The 21,218-nt window shown below is 36.6% G+C and overlaps 1 protein-coding gene across 1 annotated transcript; it reads right to left on the bottom strand.

Moving 5' to 3' along the window:
• Positions 1 to 417: 417 nt before the first annotated feature.
• LOC114068284 (heterogeneous nuclear ribonucleoprotein K) lies at positions 418 to 20,371 on the bottom strand. The gene is made up of 15 exons (XM_027904259.1): positions 20,300 to 20,371; positions 20,116 to 20,195; positions 19,159 to 19,256; positions 17,504 to 17,560; positions 16,029 to 16,072; positions 15,035 to 15,107; positions 14,326 to 14,439; positions 13,164 to 13,292; positions 12,382 to 12,689; positions 11,992 to 12,046; positions 4,543 to 4,593; positions 2,505 to 2,526; positions 2,348 to 2,430; positions 1,743 to 1,912; positions 418 to 901 (listed from the first exon to the last, which is right to left on the bottom strand). The coding sequence occupies exons 2-15, from the start codon at positions 20,162 to 20,164 to the stop codon at positions 871 to 873; spliced, it is 1,284 nt and encodes a 427-aa protein (XP_027760060.1). The 5' UTR covers positions 20,165 to 20,195; positions 20,300 to 20,371; the 3' UTR covers positions 418 to 870.
• Positions 20,372 to 21,218: the final 847 nt, after the last annotated feature.

Below are 21,218 nucleotides of genomic sequence, written 5' to 3'. Positions count from 1 at the left end.
TTCAACAACTGCTATTTTTAATGTTATTTGCATCAAGCAAGCTGTGTAGAACCAGGTGTATTTAACCCACTGTTAACTCAATGGGATCACAAAGTTTTAAAATATTTTATTTATATGTCACCTATATATATATATATGTACTGAGAAGACCAAAACCATGAAAAAAGGTCAAATTTCACTCAATGTTTGCATTAATATTTTTTGCAATTTTTTTCCCCAAATAGCAAAGCCGAGTCACTGTTTTTACACTGTTTCTTTAATTTGCCAAAAACACATAACTCCATATATACCAAAGAAGCAGAAGAGCAAGCTTAACAGCAACTTTCATTTACGCATTTTCTTGTGGGGGGAAAAAAAAAGGGTGTATTTATTTTAGATATTACCTTACATATATTAAAAAAAAATGACCACCAATAATAGGTTCACTAAATTTATTTCATAAAATACATTTTAAAAAAGAACATTACATTCTACACACTTCCCTCAAAGGATGTCAGGGACATGTGAACAACCAATCCTTTCCCCTCCCATCAAAAAAAAAAAAAAAAAATTACAGTGTACATAAAGCAGGGTGTTCACAATAATTACAGAAAAAAAACAATTATGATTTACCACCACTGAACAAAAATAAAATCCACTCTTTGCTGCTGTTTCAAAATTTCAGTATTAGTCTTTTGCAACTTTTTCCCTCCCCTAAATATTTGTAATGAACTAAAACATGACATCTGGCGAAAAGCAGATTCCACTACACCTCAAATGCAGAATACCTATGAAGCAGAGGAATGTTGGCTATTTAAACAGAAGTAGATATTAAAAAACAAACAAACAAAAAAAAAAAAGGTGCAGGACTCCTTCAGTTCTTCACTAGTCTTAGAAAAACTTTCCAGAATACTGCTTCACACTATAAAAAAGAAAAAATAATCTTGCATTAGAATCCTTCAACATCTGCATACTGCTTCACACTATAAAAGAAAAAGAAAAAAGCATATATTAGAATGATTGACCATACATCTTGCATCAATATTTACAATGGTATTCTTAAAGATTAAACTACAAATCCCCAATACTTTAAAAAGTAAGTAATTTTAAAAGTTTAATGACTAATAATTACAGGCATATAATTATTTTAAGCACATTTAAATATTAGTAATCTAAAGCCAAACATTCAAGTTAAACATTAAAAAATGCTATGATAGCCAACATGTTATTAAAGCAAAACTAAGCAAGCCAAGTCCAAAACTGTTAATATTTGGAAGAAGAGAAAGTAATGCCAGCAAGGTGTGAAATGCTGCATAACAGCACCAATTGATTTCAACTTGTCCTGTAGAGGCATGGTCTGTGCCATATGGCAGACTGTGATTTGTTGTCGGTTATCTAAAAACAACAAAATCACTAGTCTTCCACACGGAACTAGACCAACATCGACTGAAATCTTCTATATTTTCTACAGGTTCTATATAATTAATTACAAGTAGTTTTTTTGCAGCAATTTTCACCAGAGAAATGAGAGGACTGCTTGGCTAAGGTGTCTTCCATCAAGATTAGTTTTGAGGGAATTTTCATTTTCTTTAGAACAGAGAAAAGAGAATCAAGGCAGAACTACCACTAGAGAAGTTAGGTTCAATAGTTACTTAAATTCTGCCTTCTAAAAACTATATTGCAGAGAAGAGCTTTAGAATGTAGTAGTAGTAGGGAAATCAGTTTAAAAATGACAGTAAGGACAAAATTAAGCTTCAACTTGCCTGTTCTGCAGTAAATACTGAGCATTTTGTATCTGGTCCTGTGTTCCTGTAATAGTTATTATTCGATCTTCTGAGCCTTCTAGTGGTTCATCAATTTTGATTGAAGCTCCTGATTCATGACGTATTTGTTTGATTCTCTGGCCTCCTTTTCCAATAATAGAACCTGCCAACTAGGGGAGAAAATAAAGCATTCATTTCTTGATATAACTTTCTCTGCACAGTACTGTTCAACTAGCTTCCATCCATTTAGTTTTAAGAGTTACAATGGAAGCTTAGTCTTTTACAGCCTCAAAAGTCTCTGTAATGCATATTATATAAACACAGGTGGAATAAAGTTGGAAGAACCAAGTGTTTGTAAAAACAAGTTATGTAGACCATTTCTATTATTGAATATTAACAATTAAAAAAAATCAGTGCAATCTCTAAAGTCAAGACAAACCAAACATCCTTAAGAATAAACTATCAATGATTTAGAAACACTTGCTCTATATTAAAAGTACTTGTCAAGCATCCCAAATACTTTTGATTTACTTAGCCTAAGAAAAGGCTGTGATTTTCTATTTATTTATTTAAATATAAGCAGAAAGCAAGTCAGTTTCACTTACATCTTTGGGAATCGTTACTTGTGTTGTGATGATGGGTCCACCAAGATCTCCATATGAACCACGGCCCCCTGTGTAAGAATAGTCTGATTTAAACATATGCATCAAGCCTCTTATTGACTAAATGAAGTGCATGTCAAAGTTCTCTATATAAACTTACCATATCCAGAGCCACCCTCAAACTATAAGAAAAAGAGAAAGAAAAACCTTAAATAGCAAAACCAGACATGATTCGTTATCATGTTTTCATCTTGAGTATCATACTGTAATTTTATGCAAACATCCTAATCCACAACCTTAATCTAAATGTCATTAAAAACAAAGTGGGGAAAAGGACAGACCAGGAAAAAGGGGGCAGAGGGGGAAAATCTCACAAGAACTTCTTAGCTTGCTCTGTTAAAACTCTAAGAATAAGTCATTAAGATCCAGCCATACCATTTTACCAAGTAACCTTATCAATTCAGTTGGTAAACAGCTCTTGATGCTAATCTACTCCTGACCCTTGAACTAAACTAACACTCAAATCAAAAGATCAGAGTTCAGCCTTATTACTACTACCTATACAGCTCAGGAGAAATGAAAGCTTCAGTTAGGGAAAAGACATTTACCTGGTAACTGTCAAATCTCCTACTTCGTCTATTATCTCAAGGAAAAACCAATTCAACTCTAATAACTTGTCTTTCCATTCAGACTATGCTACAGTCCTTTGTATCTTAGAAGGGACAATCATGACACTAATAACTACTGTTCTGCTTAAACTATAATATACCAAATCCAAATCACTGCAATGCAGCACTCCTGACTGCTTTTATTTTTAGAGTAATCAGGCATTGGAATGGGCTGCCCAGGGAAGTGGTGGATTCTCTGTCCCTGGAGGTGTTCAAGATGAGACTGGATGTGGCGCTCAGTGCCATGGTCTAGTAACCACAGCGGCAGTGGATCAAGGGTTGGACTTAATGATCTCAGAGGTCCTTTCCAACTCGGTTGATTCTATGACTTGTAGACTGGTACTTGATATCAAATGCTTAATTTAATGCCTTCTATATGCAAAACCACTCATTTTAATCTTCCTCTAGAAGCAGAGAATAGATGTGCACATTTCTCTAGAATTCAACTGATATCACTGAAATGCAGGAACCTGTGTGAACTACTTTTTTGCAGAAGTTGTAATGCAGTAACTTTTTTTTAAAAAAAATATTTACCTGCTAGTTTTTTAGTCACATCAAAATGGAAGCTATTCAGAAAAAGTTGTTCAGCTGTCATCTGTTTCTAAGCAACCTGTGTTGTTTAATCATGTTGCTTAGCAATACAGACCATAATACAACATTATAGAGCTTGTAGTGGAGTGCAAAATACAAAACAGTGAAGAACACTGCTTAGAACTTAATTCAGAGACTGATCAGAGCTGCATATTCCACACACATACTCTTCTACCTACTTCTGCTGATATTTTGCACAGGGAATTCCTTTTTAGGGCTAACTTGTTTTAATGAACAATCCTTTTCTTGACCCTTTCTGTTGCTTCTCCTCCTCAGACTACGAGACAGCAAATGAATTTGACAGCGGATGAATAATTCGAACTGCAATGTTTATGTAAGCTAGGAACTAACATTTGATATTTGGTGGCACTTTGCCATCTTCTAGAGAGCATAAACACTTGCTGACACCCTTTGAACTTTCCTTCCTAAACCTCCTAAGAGTAAGAAGTTTGATAAACACAAATCAAATGGAATACTTTAAAATATATATGGATAGGTAATGCACAAGTTTATCCACAACTATAAGAATTTTTAACATTCCTTATTGGAAACAGGGGAAAAACCCCACGAAGTTAAGAGAAAACTTATTCCTAAATAGATGCACCTACAGGTTGCTGAAAAAGCAAGAGTTACAGTGAAAGTTACAAATTAGAACAGTAATATAGGGTACAAAAGAGACAATACAACAGAAAAGCTTATCTTGTCTGTGCTGATGCATGCTTCCATTGTGGAACATTAACTTCCTGTATAGGATTCACTGTTCAGGACATAAACTGCCAATAACCTGAGTTAGAATGACAGCTTTAGGGATTTTTCAATAGGTGCAAGCTGCCGCTAACTATGTTCAATCTCAAGAAATTCCAGTTATCACTTAACCAATTCAAATTTTTTTCCTCGAGAATAAACTATTAAACCAGTCAAAAGCATGAGCACACTCACCAACTCTGGTGGTTGCATGTCATCACAGGCATCCACATGACACTGCATCATCTTCCAGGGACAACATAATGGAAGGAAAAGAGGAAATGTATGCATATTAAGTCCATGTTATAGAGGCTTATAGGTAACTCGGCAAACAAACACATACATACCAACATTTTTCTGCACTATCTTAAGTACTACAAAGGTTCAAATGTACACGATATAGACCAGTTATAAGATTCACTCCCTTTTACTTTGACTGCTAGGGAACTGTAACTGGTCACACTTCTTTTTCCCTTGTTTCTGTGGCATAAACAGATATTCCTCTTACACAAAGGATGTCAGACAGTTAAGGGGAGAGCAAAGATCAGTTTGTTGTTTGGTTTTTTACCTCTGAGTCCTAAAACTGTACTATATAGTAAAAGATGTTAGATACCAAAACCTTCTATTTCTCTCATGCATAAAAACAAAACAGAAAAGGCATTTAGTAAAATAAGTAACTGTTATTGATATATCTATGTCAACAACAGGTCAAGCAGGAAGGACATGGTTTCTCATATTTTATGAATTAATTTCTGTATACCTTATATAGCCAACAGCTAAACTAACAGCTACTACTGCCTAATTATATTGGAAATCCAATTTTTTTTTTTAAAGTGTGATATATAGCATCTCTTTCCTTCAGTCTTCTATAACAAATGTTGGGAGAAAAAAAACCAGCAGAATTATAAAAATACAATTTGTAGAATCCACTTGAATTACTATTAAGGCAAAGGCCTTTGCTGGATTAAAACGTGCAACATGACATGAATGGCACACTAAGAAAAGGACAACACCACTGATGAATTATTCTTCAAGGAACTAAGAGACACATTCAAATCAACCACCCATGTCCTTATGGGTGACTCCAACTTGCCAGATATTAACTGGGAATACCACACAGCTGGCACAAACAAGTCCATAAGATTCCTAAAACGCCTGGATGAGAACTTCATGGTATAGGTACTAAGAGAGACAACTGGGAAAGGTGCCTTCTGTGATTTGTTGCTTGTTACTAGAGTCTTGTAAGTGGTGATTGGTGGCTGTCTCGGCCACAGTGACCACAATGCAATTGAGTTTAAAATCTCTGGTAACAGAAGGAAAAGCACCACCTCCTAAGGGCACAGGAGGAGGTAATTCCCAAACGTCAAAACTCAAGCAGGCGAGGCAAATGCCAGCTTGGCTGAGTACGGATCTTCTCTTGGAACTAAGGCAAAAAGGAAAGTCAATGCACAGTGGAAGCAAGGTCAGGTGACATGAGAGGAATATAGAGATGCTGCTTGCCTCTGTAAGGAGAAAATTCACACAGTCAAAGTTCAACCGCAGTTGAAGTTGCCAGAACTGTGGGGGGACAATAAAATGAGTTTTTAAAATATGTCAATAGCAAAAAGGAGACCATAAATAACATTGACCCGTTACAGGATGAGGATGGTCACCTCACAAACAGGGACAGAGACAAGGCAGAGGTGTTTGTTTAATGCTTTCTTTGCCTCTGTCTTCAACTTGGATGACAGGCTAATGGGGTCACAGTGTCCTGAGCTGGAGGACGATGACTGTGAGAATGATAAACTCCCAGTTGACCCTGAAGTTGTGCAGGATATGCTGTTCCAGCTGGATCCCTATAAATCTATGGGGCCTGATGAGATTCATCCAAGAGTACTCCAAGAGCTGGCTGATGTCATGACAAGACCTCTCTCAATGATTTTTGAATGATCTTGGGAATCTGGAGAGGTCCAAGTTGACTGGCAACTGGCAAACACTGTCCCAATTTTCAAGAAGAGCAAGAAGGAGAACCCTGGGAACTACAGGCCTGTCAGTCTCACTTGAGTGCCTGGTAAAATTACAGAAAAGATTATTCTGGAGTTATTGAAAAACACCTGACAGACAATGACTGCATTGCAGTCATTGGTCAAAGCCAGCACGGCTTCATGAGGGGAAGGTCCAGCTTGACAAACTTGATTTCCTTTTATGACAAGGTTCCCCACCTAGTTGATCAAGGGAAGCCAGTTGATGTAATCTTTTTGGATTTCAGTAGAGTTTTCAATATTGTCTCTCACAGGATCCTTCTGGACAAAATGTCCAGCCCACAGCTGGATAAACACATCATGTGGTGGGTGAGCAACTGGCTCACAGGTTGAGCACAGAGTGTAATAGTGAATGGGGTGATATCAGACTGGCAACCTGTCACTAGTAAGGTTCTGCAGGGCTCCATTTTAGGGTCAGTTCTCTTTAACATATTCATAAATGTACACAGGACTAGAAAGGCGTCATGGGTTTGCTGACCATTCCCCCCCCCCCCCCGGTGGATTTCTGGACAAAATTTCAATCAAAAGTTTTAGTAATGCCTCTGCCAATTGCATATTTAAGAAAACAGAAGAGAAGGTTGTTGCACAGAAGAAAAATGGAAGAGCCAGCATAGCAGCCAGCCCTGTTGGGTCTGGGCGTGCGCCCCTTCTCCCCCCAGGCCAAGTCTGGCCTGGGCAAGGGGGGCCAGGCCCCCTTCTCTCCTATAACAGAGTAGAGAAAAAAAAAACTTCAGAGAAAGACTGCCTGGACAAGACATACTGCAGAAGAAATTCTGGGCAGAGATAATGGGCCTCCAAGGTCAAAGCTGGCAGCCGCAGGAGTGAGAGGAGAAAAGCCACAAAGGGAAGGGGAACTCCTTCACACCCCCTCCAACTCTCTCTCTCTCTCTCCCTTCAGCAGGGAAGAGACTGAAAAGTAAAAATCCCTGCCACTTGCAGAAGATTGTTGGAGAGCAGGGACCCTCTGCAGTTCATGAAGGAGCCCGCGCTGGAGCAGAGGAGTGCATGAAGAAGATGTGACTCCATGGGAAAGCCTAGAATGAAAGAGAGTCCTGTTGGAGACCTGTGGCCCATGGAGAGAGAGACCTATGCTGGAATGAGATGGCCCAGGTAGGATTTTGTGATCTCAGTGAGGGATCCATGCTAGTGCAGCTGAATTTGTGACCCTGAGAGACAACAGAGAATGGAAGAACTGTTGCCCGAAAGGTGACTCATGCTAGAGAGGTCCATCAAAGACTTCTCTCGTGAGGCGAGACTCCACAGGAAACAGGAGTGGACTCAAAAGCCATTATCCCTTGTGATCCTGTGGTGAAGATCCATGGTAGACAAGTGTCCCCCTGCAGTCCATGGAAGACTCCACAGGGCCTGGGTAACCCCCAGCCTCCAGTCTTAGCCCAGGAGGGGGCAGGCCCAGCCCTGAGGCCGACATAGAAGAGAGAGAGAAAGAGAAACAGTTCCAGTTGCAAGGAATTGGAGTTGTCGCCCTAGAGATAACAGAAGAAGAACTTTCGAGTGCCACAAAATTATTTAAAAGACCTGGAGCTCCAGAAATGGAGAAAGAGACTGCTTCTCCTCCTGAACTGTTACAAAGGGGGGAGGGGTATTTTTGTAAATACATAGCATTTTTGCCTAATTAGAGTTGTAGTATATATATAGTTCTTTAGTTTTTATCTTACTAGTAATAAATCCTATTATCCTCCCCAAATCAGATCTCTTTTGTCTGCATAAACCTTCTCTCAACTTATAGCAATTGTGTGGGGGGTGAGAGGAAATTGGCCCAGAACAAACCCACGACATTAGGATACTAAGTAAGTTTGTTGTTGATACTAAATTGGGAGGAACCGTTGACTCCTTCAAAAGCAGAGAGGCTCTGCAGAGAGATCTCGACAAATTAGAGGGCTGGGCAATCACCAACTGTATGAAGTTTAACAAGGACAAGTGTCGGATTCTGCACCTGGAATGGGGCAACCCTGGATGAACATACAAGAGGCTGGAGAGCAGCATCACAAAGATCTGGGGGTCCTGGTCAATGGCAAGTTGAATATGAGTCAACAGTTGTCCCTGGCAGCCAAAAGGGCAGACCATATTCTGGGATGCATCAAGCACAGCATTGCCAGCTGGTCAAGGGAGGTGATTGTCCTGCTCAACTGTGTGTCAGCATGGCCTCACTCCAAGTCCTGTGTGCAGTTTTGGGCACCATAATACAAGAAGGATATAAAACTATTAGAAAGTGTCCAACAGAGGGTCACGAAGATGGTGAAGGGCCTAGAGGGGGAGTCATACAAGCAATGGCTGAGGTAACTGGAGGAGACTGAAGGGAAACCTCATAGCAGTCTACAGCTTCCTCACAAGAGGAAGCAGAGGGGCAGGCACTGATCTCTTCTCTCTGGCAACCAGTGATAGGACCCGAGGAAACAGCATGAAGCTGTGTCGGGGAGGTTTAGGTTGGATACTAGGAAAAGGTTCTTCACCCAGAGGGTAGTTGGGCACTATAACCCAAGGAAGTGGTCACAGCCCCAAGCCTGCCAGAGTTCATGAAGTGTTTGAACAAGGCTCTCAGACACATAGTGTGATTTTTGGGGTTAGACTCAATGATCCTTGTGGGTTCCTTCCAACTCAGGATATTCTATGATTCTATGAAAATATAAATGCTCATTTAAAAACAGTTCCTAAAATACTAAGTGCAGGACAACTTAAGATATGTAACAATTTTCTTCTCTACAGACTCATTTGTGCGACTGATAATCAATGGAAATGAACTCAAAACCAAATGAAACACTAACTGGATAAAACAAAGTGATTAGTATTAATAAGAATTTATTGCCTTTTACGTGCAATTGAAAAATATGCATGCAATCCTAACTGATGGCAAATTTCTTGGCCCAGAAGAATGAAATTTGAAATTTTGCTAATTTTAGTATTTATGTAGGTAAATGTGTCAAACACCTTTCCTTCACTGTTGGGTTTTTTTGTTGTTGTTTTTGTTTGTTTGGGTGGTGGTTTGGGGTTTTTTTACATGCTCCTTAACATCAAATCTCTTTAAACATGAAGTATGTTTAATATTTTTTTAGGGTATGTACTTTTATTGAAGTGCTAATACAGACGTGTATATGCACGTATATATATAATGATTAAGTAGAAGGAATCATTTAAATGAGGAAAACCAGATTAGAGATCTGAACATACATGACACAACAGACATTATGATTGAGCTCTCAATTAACTCCAATTAGAAAATACTTTGAAAGCATTAGGAATCAACCATTAAAACAAAAAAAAGGGGGAGAGGGGTATTAAATAGCTTTATATGTACTTCTCCACCTTATTTTTTCCCCTGGTATGATTTTGTGCATTTGTATATCTGAAGCATCCATGGGGATGAGGGTGTTAAAAAAGAAATAGCGGAAATGTATTCATGTTTTCTGAGCTATCAGAATAGTTGTTATGGTCCATAGGCATTTGATTTGGAGTACTTACAGCCTAAAATATATACTTCTGCAAATAAGAGAAACAATGCACGTATGTCTTTCAGTAAAATGCAATAGTTTATATATATACATATATATGCACACAATTATTTTTTCCTCCCATCTTTAAATTTACAAGGCTGTCAGTATTGTTACATCTCAGAAAAATCAAGTTTCACCATCCAGTCTCGGTTCACCATCTTACAAGTCTTGAACTACTGAACTTTTCCACCTTTAGAGAACTGGCAGAAAATGAGGATTTCTGTAGATATAATATTTCCAAGATGTTGATCTGAAAGAGACTCTATTCTTGCCTTTTAATGCATTTATGTAAAATGGCAGTCCTGCTCTCTGAAAGTAGCTTTTCCCATGCATTACTTCACAAATGACAATGATGTTGGTTTACTTTAATTTAAATGTTTTGCTAGAGAATGGTTTCTACATGAAATACATAGTAGCTCAAGACTTTATATTTCTGGCATGACACTTCCAGCTTTAGCCTCACAGTCCATGGAAAGACTTCTCATGTGTTTATACATTTAAGGATACTGGGACTATGGTTAACTAAAACTAAAAATTAAATATGATCTGTGTCAGAAAGCAGTCCTCATTGTAGGCAGGCTATAAAACTCATGCATAAAACAGCCAAAGCCATGAGCAGCTCTACTGTGAAGAGAAAATAGAATTGCTTTTCAGAACATGGAAAAAGAGCAGAAGTGACTCCCATTTATTTGTAGAAAGTCATGTCAAGAAAGCCAAGGTCAGCCTGATCAAAGTCAGACTAAATAGAGTTTGAATAGATTTTTCTATTCTAAATGAAATGGAACAGAACTAGAACACACTATTGTCCAAGCTGAAGACTGTGCTCAACTACATATCCAAGGAAGGGCAGACTGCTCTGTTTACATGCCCTAACATTGGTTTTACCAGCTGCAAATATGAAAACACAAAATCTGAGCTTTGAAAACATGAAAATATGAATAAGTGATCTTAGAGGTCTGGTTCATGACTCCTAGTTTCTTAAGATCCTGAGTAGCATAGACAACTTGCTGGTTTTATGTTGTGGGGGGTTTTCGATTTGTTGAGGGTTTGTTTACTTTTTTTTGGGGGGGGAGAGGTGTCTGGTTTTGGTAATTTTAAGTGCAAGTCTTTCTTTTCAATATTTCTTGCTAGGCTTCAGGTGCCTCAATTTCGACATTCGTTTAATATGTGCTTCCAGTATGTTACTGGAAGTAATTGCCTCTTCCTCCCAGGAGATGGCAATGTGTAAATCTCATTTAGGTAGCCCATTTCATAGCTCCTCTCCTTTCTCTTCCATTAATTGAAAATAAAATAATCTCATCTAATCTGTCATCTTCAGGAAGAGGCCAAACAGAATCAGAGGAGGGAAAAAGAAAAAAAAAAAAAAAAAGATTGTTAACCAGAGGTTTACCTCCCAGATACCTATGATTTCTCTTCCCAGGAAAGAGGATACAATATCAGGAAGTCACATTTCAGAGTACAACATGGAAGAGTAATCTTTAAGCCTTTTTTAATTCTCCCCATCTCCCAACATGGTTGAAATGTACCTAATTTCATTTAAAATTCAACTTATAAGTGATCCTGGCTCCAAAACATTTGAAATTACAGATTTTTTTGCAGACAGAGATTGGCATAAAGACAAGAACTGAAAAAGCAATCATCTGCCAGACCAACTAGAGCTCTTTAAAGATATTATTCATGTTCTCAAATTCTGCTAGCATGTCAGAACAGTGTTTTCCAACAGATGTTTTCTCAATTTGAAAAGCCTCCCAATTCTAATTTCTGTCACCATGATTAAAAAGAAACAGTCTAAAAGAAGGTCTGGGTAATAAAACCTGAAGGGACTGTGCTCTCCCAACTTTCTATTCCATTGTTGATGGTAGGTGGGAGAAACAACCAACCAAAAACAAAAATTCCACAAAGCAAAACCACACAGATGATCACATCCCAAATACTCTTTACACCCCAGTCGTATTCTTGGGGAGACCATTTGTATGGCCAAAACATTTTGGTGATATCAAAGTTTATCAGAAGCACACATGCCCCACACTTAAAAGTATGTATTCAAGAACAGTTTCCTCAGATACTCAGAGTGCTAACTGTAATTACTAAACAAAATGAATTTTAACTCCTACCATTCCATCATAACGGTCTCCAGGTCTACCTCTTCGATCATAAGACATAAGATCTCTAAAATGAGAAAAAGCAGCAGCACATGACTCATGTTATAAACTAGTTTATATATTTTAATTCAAGTTTTAATGATTTGCACACAATTATTAATTTCTGAATGCTTAAGCCTAGTTCTGAACGACATAAAATAAAGTTACAGAACTACTAGTCCTGAAAATACTGCAGAAATAACTTAAATCAAATATTTTTAAAAATTTTCTGGTGCAATGCACACTCAATCCTGCATAATCACTACCAACATGGAGTGTGAAACAAGTCCTGGAAACATGAGCACAATTCAGTAAATGTTACTCAGCTTGAGTTTTGTACAATGCATTTATGCAACAGCTTACCCGCCACGAGGGGGTGGTGGAGGAGGAAGAGGAAGATTACGAGCTCTGCTGCCACCTCTGCCACCACGACCTGGGGGAGGTGGTGGAGGTCCTCTGCGAGGGCTCATATCATCATAATCTCTTCTTGATGGAGGCATAGGTCGTCCGCCACGACCAGGAGGCATTCGATCAAAGCCTCCCCTTCCACGCATTGGAAAGCCTACTGGACGTCCCCTTCTATCATCAAACATCATTGTGAAGCCACCATAGTCATACGTTTCATCATAGAAATTGGGATCGTAAGGCTGGGCCCGTCCTTTAATTGGAGACTGAGACACACACACACACACAAAACAAAAATATTATATTTCATTAAATTAATATATTAAACGTATAAATATGAATTTATACATGCTGAGCATGTTCTTTATTTCACAATGCTGGTAAGCAAGGCAGGGATGGTGATATGGTTCCTGAGAGTTTAACTATGATAGAGAAACCGCTGTTATTGATGGGTGTCACGTAACTTTGTCTCAATTTCTCCCCAGTTTAAATTTTATTTTACTGATTTGTAAAGCATTGACTAAGTCCCTTAGAACCAAAAATGTCTTCTCTCTCCAATAAGGTACACTCCAATTCTAGCAAACAGGAATAATTTCAAAGGGTACTAACAGTCCAATGCTTATTTTGTTACTGAAGAAGAGGCACTGAATTCAAAATAGAAATGGAAAGATTTAATTTTCCAGCCAAATCATCCTGACTTTCATGCATACCAGTAAAAGAATAACTTTAAGACCCATTACCTCAGAGATAAGATCCAAGATAATCTTGATACACTCCACAACTCTATCAGGTTTTCCACCAATAAGCACCACTCTATCAGTGGAATGAGGACAACATTCTTGAAAGAGCTTAATGGTGGTTTGAGTGTTCTGTCGAAGAGAAGATAAACAACCCCCAAAATCTTCAAATAGAAGTATTTTAAACAATTTTATAAACTTATTGAAAACAAAATAGGTAAGACAGATACCGAAACATTTTAAAAGAAATGATCAAACAAAATCATTAAACTTCTAGTAATTTTAAGTGAACGCTTGGGTTCTAAGTTCTTACAACAAATTTAATCTTAGGATATTATATTTTTAAGACCTGCAATGACATCAGTTTGTATGAAATGCTAGTGAAAAGGAAAAATTTTTGAAATCTTTCAATTATGGCTCATCTACATGGTCATCAAATATGAGCAAAAGGACCACATATTCATTGTAAGCTTACAGGTTATATAAACCTTCATATGTCATAACATTCTTTGGATCTAAGACAGCAATGTTACCAGGATTATGTCTAATCATCTTGCCTTCCCCTCAGTCCACACAAATAGCAGCTTATGCCTAAACTGACCTGGAATTGCTTTTGACACAATATGAGGAAAGGATAGAAAAAAACACTATAGATTGAGACCACTAGCTTCTTAAAACAAAACCTCATTCCTTCACAAAGGAAACAGTGGTCTTCAAAGGAAGTGGAACTTAAAAAAAACCCCAACAAATGCAAAACTAAACAAACCAAGAAATCCCCAAGAGAAACCCGCCCAACACTACCTTTTTATAGCAATATTCAAACATCTATTAAATTATCATTAAGAGTTTATGGAGATGCATCCACGCCAAACCATTTTCCATGTCCAACACCACCAACAGTCTATTCAGTAGTTCATTCCAGAAGGAGTGATGAATGGCATTTTAATTTTAAAAAGTATCTTTTATTTTTAAAGATTACCATTAATATGCTTAAAAGCTTTATAAGACGTTCTAGGCTCTATCACCAACAGCCACTTCATGTATGAAATATGTTCTGAAGGATCATAAGTCACAGATGATGCTTACACTCACTGCTTATGAACACAAAAAACTAATTTTTTTTAATAGAATAAAAGTAGAATCAGGAAAGAATAGGAAACAGTACCTCTCTGAGTTCTTTGATTTTAGCCCCCTTAACACCAATAATTCCTCCTGCTAGACTTTGGTGAATTAGAAGTCTTAATTCACAGTCAAAGTCGTTACCTTTGTAGTGCTGATACTGTAAGATGCATACAAGAATAAAATATTAGTCAGGGGAAAAAATAATTGAAAAATCAAAATGTTAATTTTGGTTTTCTTCATTAAGATTTTTCTTCAAACAGCATCGTATGACTTAATTTACTGCTGAACTGTAATACTGTATTTGCTACAATAAAAATCACATATCTTTAAGTACTTTGCCTCAACACGAGGTGACGTCAAATTAGTTTTCCTTATTTCTTTTACTATTATTGTCGTTGTATAAAATTTTAATATATCCAGCAGTGCAACACACTTGATTACAAAGCAAAGGCAGAATGGAAATTACAATAGAGCTACTTCAAATTGGGAACTAAACAAGTTAGGAAACAGGTGTTTTGAAGGGGAGGAAGCTATTCCAAATATTAACTTTCTAAGAAGAAATTGTCTCTGTTCGCTACAAAAAAAAAAAAAAAGCCAAGACATACATTGAGCGCTATAGGCCTTCTTTCAAAAAAGGCTGGGTTTTATTTTCTAAATTACCATACTACAAATAGCACACAATCATCTAGAAATTTCTTGGTTTAAAATCTAAATTTATACCTCTGAAAAAGATACAAACCTAAGAGACATACCTCTTCTAAAGTAGGGATAATCTTCTTCAAGATTTCTCCAATTGTCTCTGTATCTGCACTTATACTCAAGATACTGTTAGAGGCCATAGTGTCAGAAAACATGGAGAAGGTGGAAAGTAGCAGAAATAAGTTTAGTATTCATAATCATATAAAAAATTCTAACAAGATTGACTACACAGAAGAACTTACAATTAATATTCCCCACTTAAAGTAAACCTGTTCACTGGATTTACAACACATGCATCTTCGTTTATGTTCAATAGATATGCATGATGAATTTAAGGCTATATAGGTCTTGCAGAGAGAATGAGAGAGCACAGGAAAGCTTTTGGAAGGGCTCAGACAGATTAAGCAGGCAAGAAATCGATGCAGAACTGCAAGTATGAGTGAATATTCACTTTCCCCACCACTGCTAATTTAGTATACCCTTGCCATTACATCGGTAAAACTAGCACACCTTTCAGTAGAAAAAGTGGGGATATGTAAGTGGTCAACATTATATCTGCAGTAAGGTTGAGACACCAGCTAGAAATTAGATTACTAATGGGCTCTGCAAAAAATGGAATATAGATACAAGGGAAAAAAAACCAAAAAAACAACCCCACAAACAAAAAAAATGTAACACAAATGAGAAGTGAACTAGAGTTAGTATTTCATCAGAAATAATTATGAACAAAGAATGCTGGGGGGAGAAAGGTGGGCCACAAAGACCAGAGCAAGAGACTCTTGAAACAGTTTGATTTATAATGCAGTGAATATACAACACTTGAAGCTGTGCTTTTTCCATTGAAATAAAATTAGTGGATTGTTTGGGTGGTCAACTCACGTAGAAGTTCAGTGACAAAAAGACTTAATGGGGAAAATAAGACAGAAAACTTGAAAAAAACAATACACGGTCTATAAGGGGATGCTATTTAATTATATCAAAGGCAGGTAATAAAATACATTTTTCTCTTTCTAATTAGGCAGTGAGGCATAAACTGTTGGGACATACCGCTCGGGGCCACTGCTGTCTGGGACTGAAACACTTGCATTGTACTGCATTGGTCATTGGCGTTCGTGGATGTTGGCATTGGGCATGGGCATTCAATCAGAAGTTGTCAAGTATGGTACCCGTTTGGCAACGAGCACATTTTTGGGCATAGCCAACCAGGGTTTTCACATGGGCGTTCAGGGGCGGATGGGCCAACGTCATGGTGGGCAACGCAGGGGTAAGTCGATCCAGTACATGGGTAACGGAGATATATGGCCAAAAAAACAAGGAGAGGGAAAAGGGGGAAAAGCAATAAATTTTAATTTAATACAAACTATACTTATTACTGTCAGTTAATGAAGTAAGTTTAAGTTGTTCTGAAGACTAACACAATAATGGATTGCTACATTGACTGTGGCTTAACAGTATGGATCTTCATGAGTTATCTGACTAAACTACATTTTACTTCCAACATGACGTTTCAGTAGCAGGCCATCTCATAAACATAGGCACAAAAACTGTTGAGATCCATATTACTGAAACCTTGGGCAAGTTGGGAAAGTTAGTATTCCAGACTAGTTAAATTATCTGAACTAAGGTGATGTGTTTATTTACTTAAACAAAAAAAAAAAACCCCTAGCTGCCAAAGTTAGTGAGTGTATGTATGATTCCTGACCATTTCAGCTTAATCCTCAATTCTGGTTGCTAAAGGTTGTGAACTTAGATGGAACTGATCCTGTGATGATATATTAGCAAATATTGTGTTGAACACAGTCTTACTTGAAAAAAATTGCCATAATTGTAGCCAAGGCTGAGTGGAAACAAATGGAATTTAAGAAGCATTGCCAAGTTTTATAAATACATAACATTTACACTGAACATATGTCTAATCACAAGAGTCAACCCATATAAAATATGAATAGGTAAATAAGCCATAATCACTTAAAAATGCTTCCAAGTGGAATGTTTCTTTACTGTTCTATACCTGTATTTAAGTCATGAAACCTTAACATGAATGTTTTTGTGCTTTATGTCCACACTGCTAAAGTAAACCCAAATGAATCATTATGTTTTGGTTTTTTTTTTAAGGAAGTTAAAGAATTCTTTTATCACTGGGTTAAGCCAGCCACCAGCAATAGTTTTCAATAGCACTATAATTGATTGACATATATGGGAAATGTTATAGTTATGAGTTTTAAGCTTTGCCAATATTTCTAATAAAGATGTTACTTTAAGTGTGTAATTGAAAGGAACCCTGTTTGAAAGCAAAGAGATTTCATATAAACCTCTCCTCCCACATAACTTGAGCTGGGCTTTAATTAAAACACAAATTTAAAAATTAAAGCTATCTCCTTTAACAATAATAAATGGTTTATAATTAGATTATTGTTGTCTAGGTTTGAATTTCTTAATTTCCAGAAATGTAAGCAATCAAGTTTTCCATGCAATGCTCTGAAAGAGTTGTTGTAAAGTAATTCAAATCCATGTATACTCACATCTGTACGAAGTGCCTTGATATTTTTGCCACCTTTTCCAATCACTGCTCCAGCATTCTGGAAAATAGTTTTCAGAAGCTATGTTATGCTAATACAGCACAGGGACTACATTTTTGAACCAAAGACTAAGAACAATGTATTTATTTTTGCATTACCTTGTGGGATGCATTTAGGGGTGGGGTGGGGCTTGTTTTGCTTTTGAAAGGTTCAAATTAAATCAAAACATAAACTGACAGGGTTTTACCATGGGGGAAAAAAAAAGTAAATACAGCTCTTACCATTAAACTTTGGAAAGACATAAAAATACTCAGCAAGATATTTTCAATTTTAAGTTTCTAGGCAATTCTGCCTGTATTCTCATAGAATCATAGTTGGACAAGCATATGAATAAAAAACTGGTTGGATGATTGGTAATAGTTACTGGATCTTACTGTACCTGAAGGTTGGTAAGAAGTGGGGTACCACAGAGGTCTATTCTGGTATCTGTCATGTTTAACATAGAATGGTTTCGGTTGGAAGGGACCCTAAAGATCATCTAGTTCCAACCCCCCTGCCATGGGCAGGGATGCCACTCGCTAGATCAGGTTGCCTAGGGCCCCAACCATCTCATAGTTAGAGTATGACTGAAAAAATATCTTATGGGATTTCATGCATTTTATGTAGATCAAGGATTTTGTCAATTTATTTGATCACTTTTTTTTTAATGTTTGCAGATTTCACTTTCCCACTTCAAACATTTGATAATTACAAATGCTGCTTTTGATTGAAGCATATGTGACTCAATTGACCACTCAAGTAGGTACGGTCTGAAGAATGTAAAGTCAATATAAACAATCACTACTCTCCAGTTGCTAAAATCAACGGGAATAAACTCAGATATTCAAGAGGGGCAATTGTAAAACTAATTTCTTGCCAGGCTATTTCAAGAACTACATGCAAAATTATTGTTTTTATTATGCAGTTCATATATGATGCTAACAGCACCACAAATATTTTGCGGCACTCCACATAACTTGACTATTCATCAGAAATGCCATGTAGAGCTAAGGTAACATTCCCCTACTCCGACACAAAAGACTGAGTTACTTCAGACAGCACAAACATCTGCAACAACTGGAAACACTAAAGGAGATTCATAAATAGCAATTTTACTGTGACAATCTATACTAGTTAATGAAGCAATTGCAATCCATGAAACATTATTCCCTTATTTCCTCCTGTTGATACATATAGATTTACCAAATCTGGGAAAATTACCAAAAGCTTGAGGAAGTCCTCATCTTGCCTCTGATATTTAATTTACAGTCATAAGTTGATCATTCTTTAAACTGCTTACTTTCTAAAGACGGTCCCCTAGAAACAATTACGTTCTACCTAAACATGAGAATGGGCTTATAATTTTTTATTTATTTTTTCAATTAATACATTTTTTTTTAAATCAGAGAAGTCCCATAGATCATAATACTCATCCTTGAAAAAAATTATTGAAGGTAATACCATTGCAATACACTTCTACTATCATGCTTACAAATATTCCAAATAAGTTAATTTAAATAAGGCACACGTTCTTTCTAAACATGCATCACAACATACACTGCTACCATGGTCTTAAGCAATGGTATAAGCAGGAACAAAGTGATACTAAAAAAGTATACTTTGCTTTGAAGCAAGATGCGCAATTCAACCATCTCATCTGTATTCCGAGATCTTTTGAAGGCCTGTTCTTCTTCAATATCTTCTGCAGGACGTTTGCCTGTAGACAGGTCCATAGGGGGGAAAACACAATATATATTTAATTTATTAAGTCATGATAAAACTGTATATCAAGCTATGCACTGTCTTCCTAGTGAAGCATTCCCTCCTATTAGCCCAGTGCTAACTTCTGACATCTACCCTGAGTATAGCACAGAAACATCACTCTACATATCAATTAATTATTGAAGAGTCATTCAAATCTATGAACTACAGTCGGAATAAGAATTTTTCAAACTTAGTGAATAAAATTACAACGTTGTTTACAACAGTGCTGCATCACCTACTTAGTATTTCTTTTACAACTGGGAAAACCTTAAAGTCCATAAGATCAAAAGTAGTTTGTCCAATACTGAAATACTGGTGAAACAGTAGGAAAGCAGTATTTCAAATCACTTAGAAAAACTGGCCTGAGTCAACTCAATACTAATGCTCTAAGTCTTCTTCACTAATTATGTCCAAAAGGTTTTTCATTTAGCTAATATTTAGAGATATTTCATATATATATATCTACACACATTCCTTCAAAGTAATAACTGCAATAAATAAAATGCAGTAATAGATATGTCTGAGAGTATTTTTACATGATCACATTTTCCATACAAGTACTGAGCATTTAGATATCAAATATTTTCAAATCTCTTACTTATAACTTTTAGATACTTAAACTATGTCTAAAATACTCCCACAGAAAAATTATTTGTTCATGATACAAAAATCACATAAAACCAGACAGGACATTTAAAAATTAAAAGATTAAAGGAAACATGATACAGTTAAAGCATTCCAAAATAGTTAAAAATACCAAGACTCAAAAAAATGAATCTCCCTAAAATAAAATAGCCCTTTATAAAACTTACCATTTGTCTCTGTGTTGGTAAAGGTCTCTTCCTGTTGTTCAGTCTCCATTACCTCTTATTCTTAGGAGTGAAGATGAAACCTGTTGCAGAATAAAAAAAGAACTAATACATTATTTTGTGGGGGAAAGAAGCTACATCATACTACTGGGAAAAGCAAAAAGAGATGCCTGCTTTTAGAACTTACCAGTTTTATATACACTTGCAGAGCAAAACTCAAGTGTTCTGGTTGGGATCAAAACCCTACTGCTTCAGAAGCCTATGAAAACAGCATAGATCAGGCTCTGTTCACTTACAGGTATGATTCTTGCTACAACTAAAAACGAGGCTTTGACCTGAGATTTTGCTGCAAAGCTTTTCTTTATAAATGAGAAAACAAGGCCAAACACATCAATGAGAAATAATAATCAAGTACAAAAGCTTACAGACGCACAATTACACTCTGAATTATTCCAAACTTGCTCATTTTTCAAGCATTTGCTAGTTTTAAGCAATCACATTAACTGATACTGATTTTCAGATATTTAACGTGAATAATTATCTGGTTCCTACTTTTAGGATGTATACCTTGAATTTCCTTTTTAAGAAACCCTATGTTTCAATCTGCTAATTGCTAGTTCTAAATTTAGACTAAACAATTTAGACTAAAAAGTTATTAATGCTGGTGATCATAATAAGTTTTCTATCAACTTCCTAGCATGCCTTCCATTCAATAAAACAGATGAACAAAAAATTACACACAAACCACACTTGAAAAATTCTGTTAAAAATAGCATGCTGTAATGTATAACCTCTGCATACATACATGAATAATGTCAAAAGCAACCTTTTTGACCTTGTGAAACAGGTACCTCTTTCAAGATCTATTTTTGCAAAGCCCACGTGAGAATACTTGTAAAACAAATTAGAAGTCCAGGCAGAACAATTTTGCACCTTATTATCTTAAAAAATTAATTTGTACAGATAACAGTCAAACAAAGAACGCTATTTCCCCTCCTTGGATTTTATTGCTTAACTTTCATAGCCTGAACAAACAGTTGATGCATGTATCCAGGAAGAAAAAGTGAGGTACGTTAAAATTTTTAAAACATAATTTCAATCATCTG

The sequence above is a fragment of the Empidonax traillii genome, unplaced genomic scaffold (genome assembly GCF_003031625.1).
Source record: "Empidonax traillii isolate 1590-97213 ecotype Southwest subspecies unplaced genomic scaffold, ASM303162v1 scaffold1029:size265143, whole genome shotgun sequence".
Lineage (NCBI taxonomy): Eukaryota > Metazoa > Chordata > Aves > Passeriformes > Tyrannidae > Empidonax > Empidonax traillii.
Note: the sequence above shows the minus strand (reverse complement) of the source record. Positions and strands in the feature narration are given on the sequence as shown.

Bases quoted from the DNA above. Each gene is read 5' to 3' on its own strand.
- LOC114068284 (XM_027904259.1), bottom strand. From the start codon at position 20,164: ATGGAGACTGAACAACAGGAAGAGACCTTTACCAACACAGAGACAAAT. The intron at 17,561-19,158 runs GTATACTTTTTT...ACTATTTTCCAG, and splicing joins GCATCTTGCTTCAAAGCAAA to AATGCTGGAGCAGTGATTGG. The intron at 4,594-11,991 runs GTAGGAGTTAAA...TGTCCCTGGAAG, and splicing joins GAGACCGTTATGATGGAATG to ATGATGCAGTGTCATGTGGA.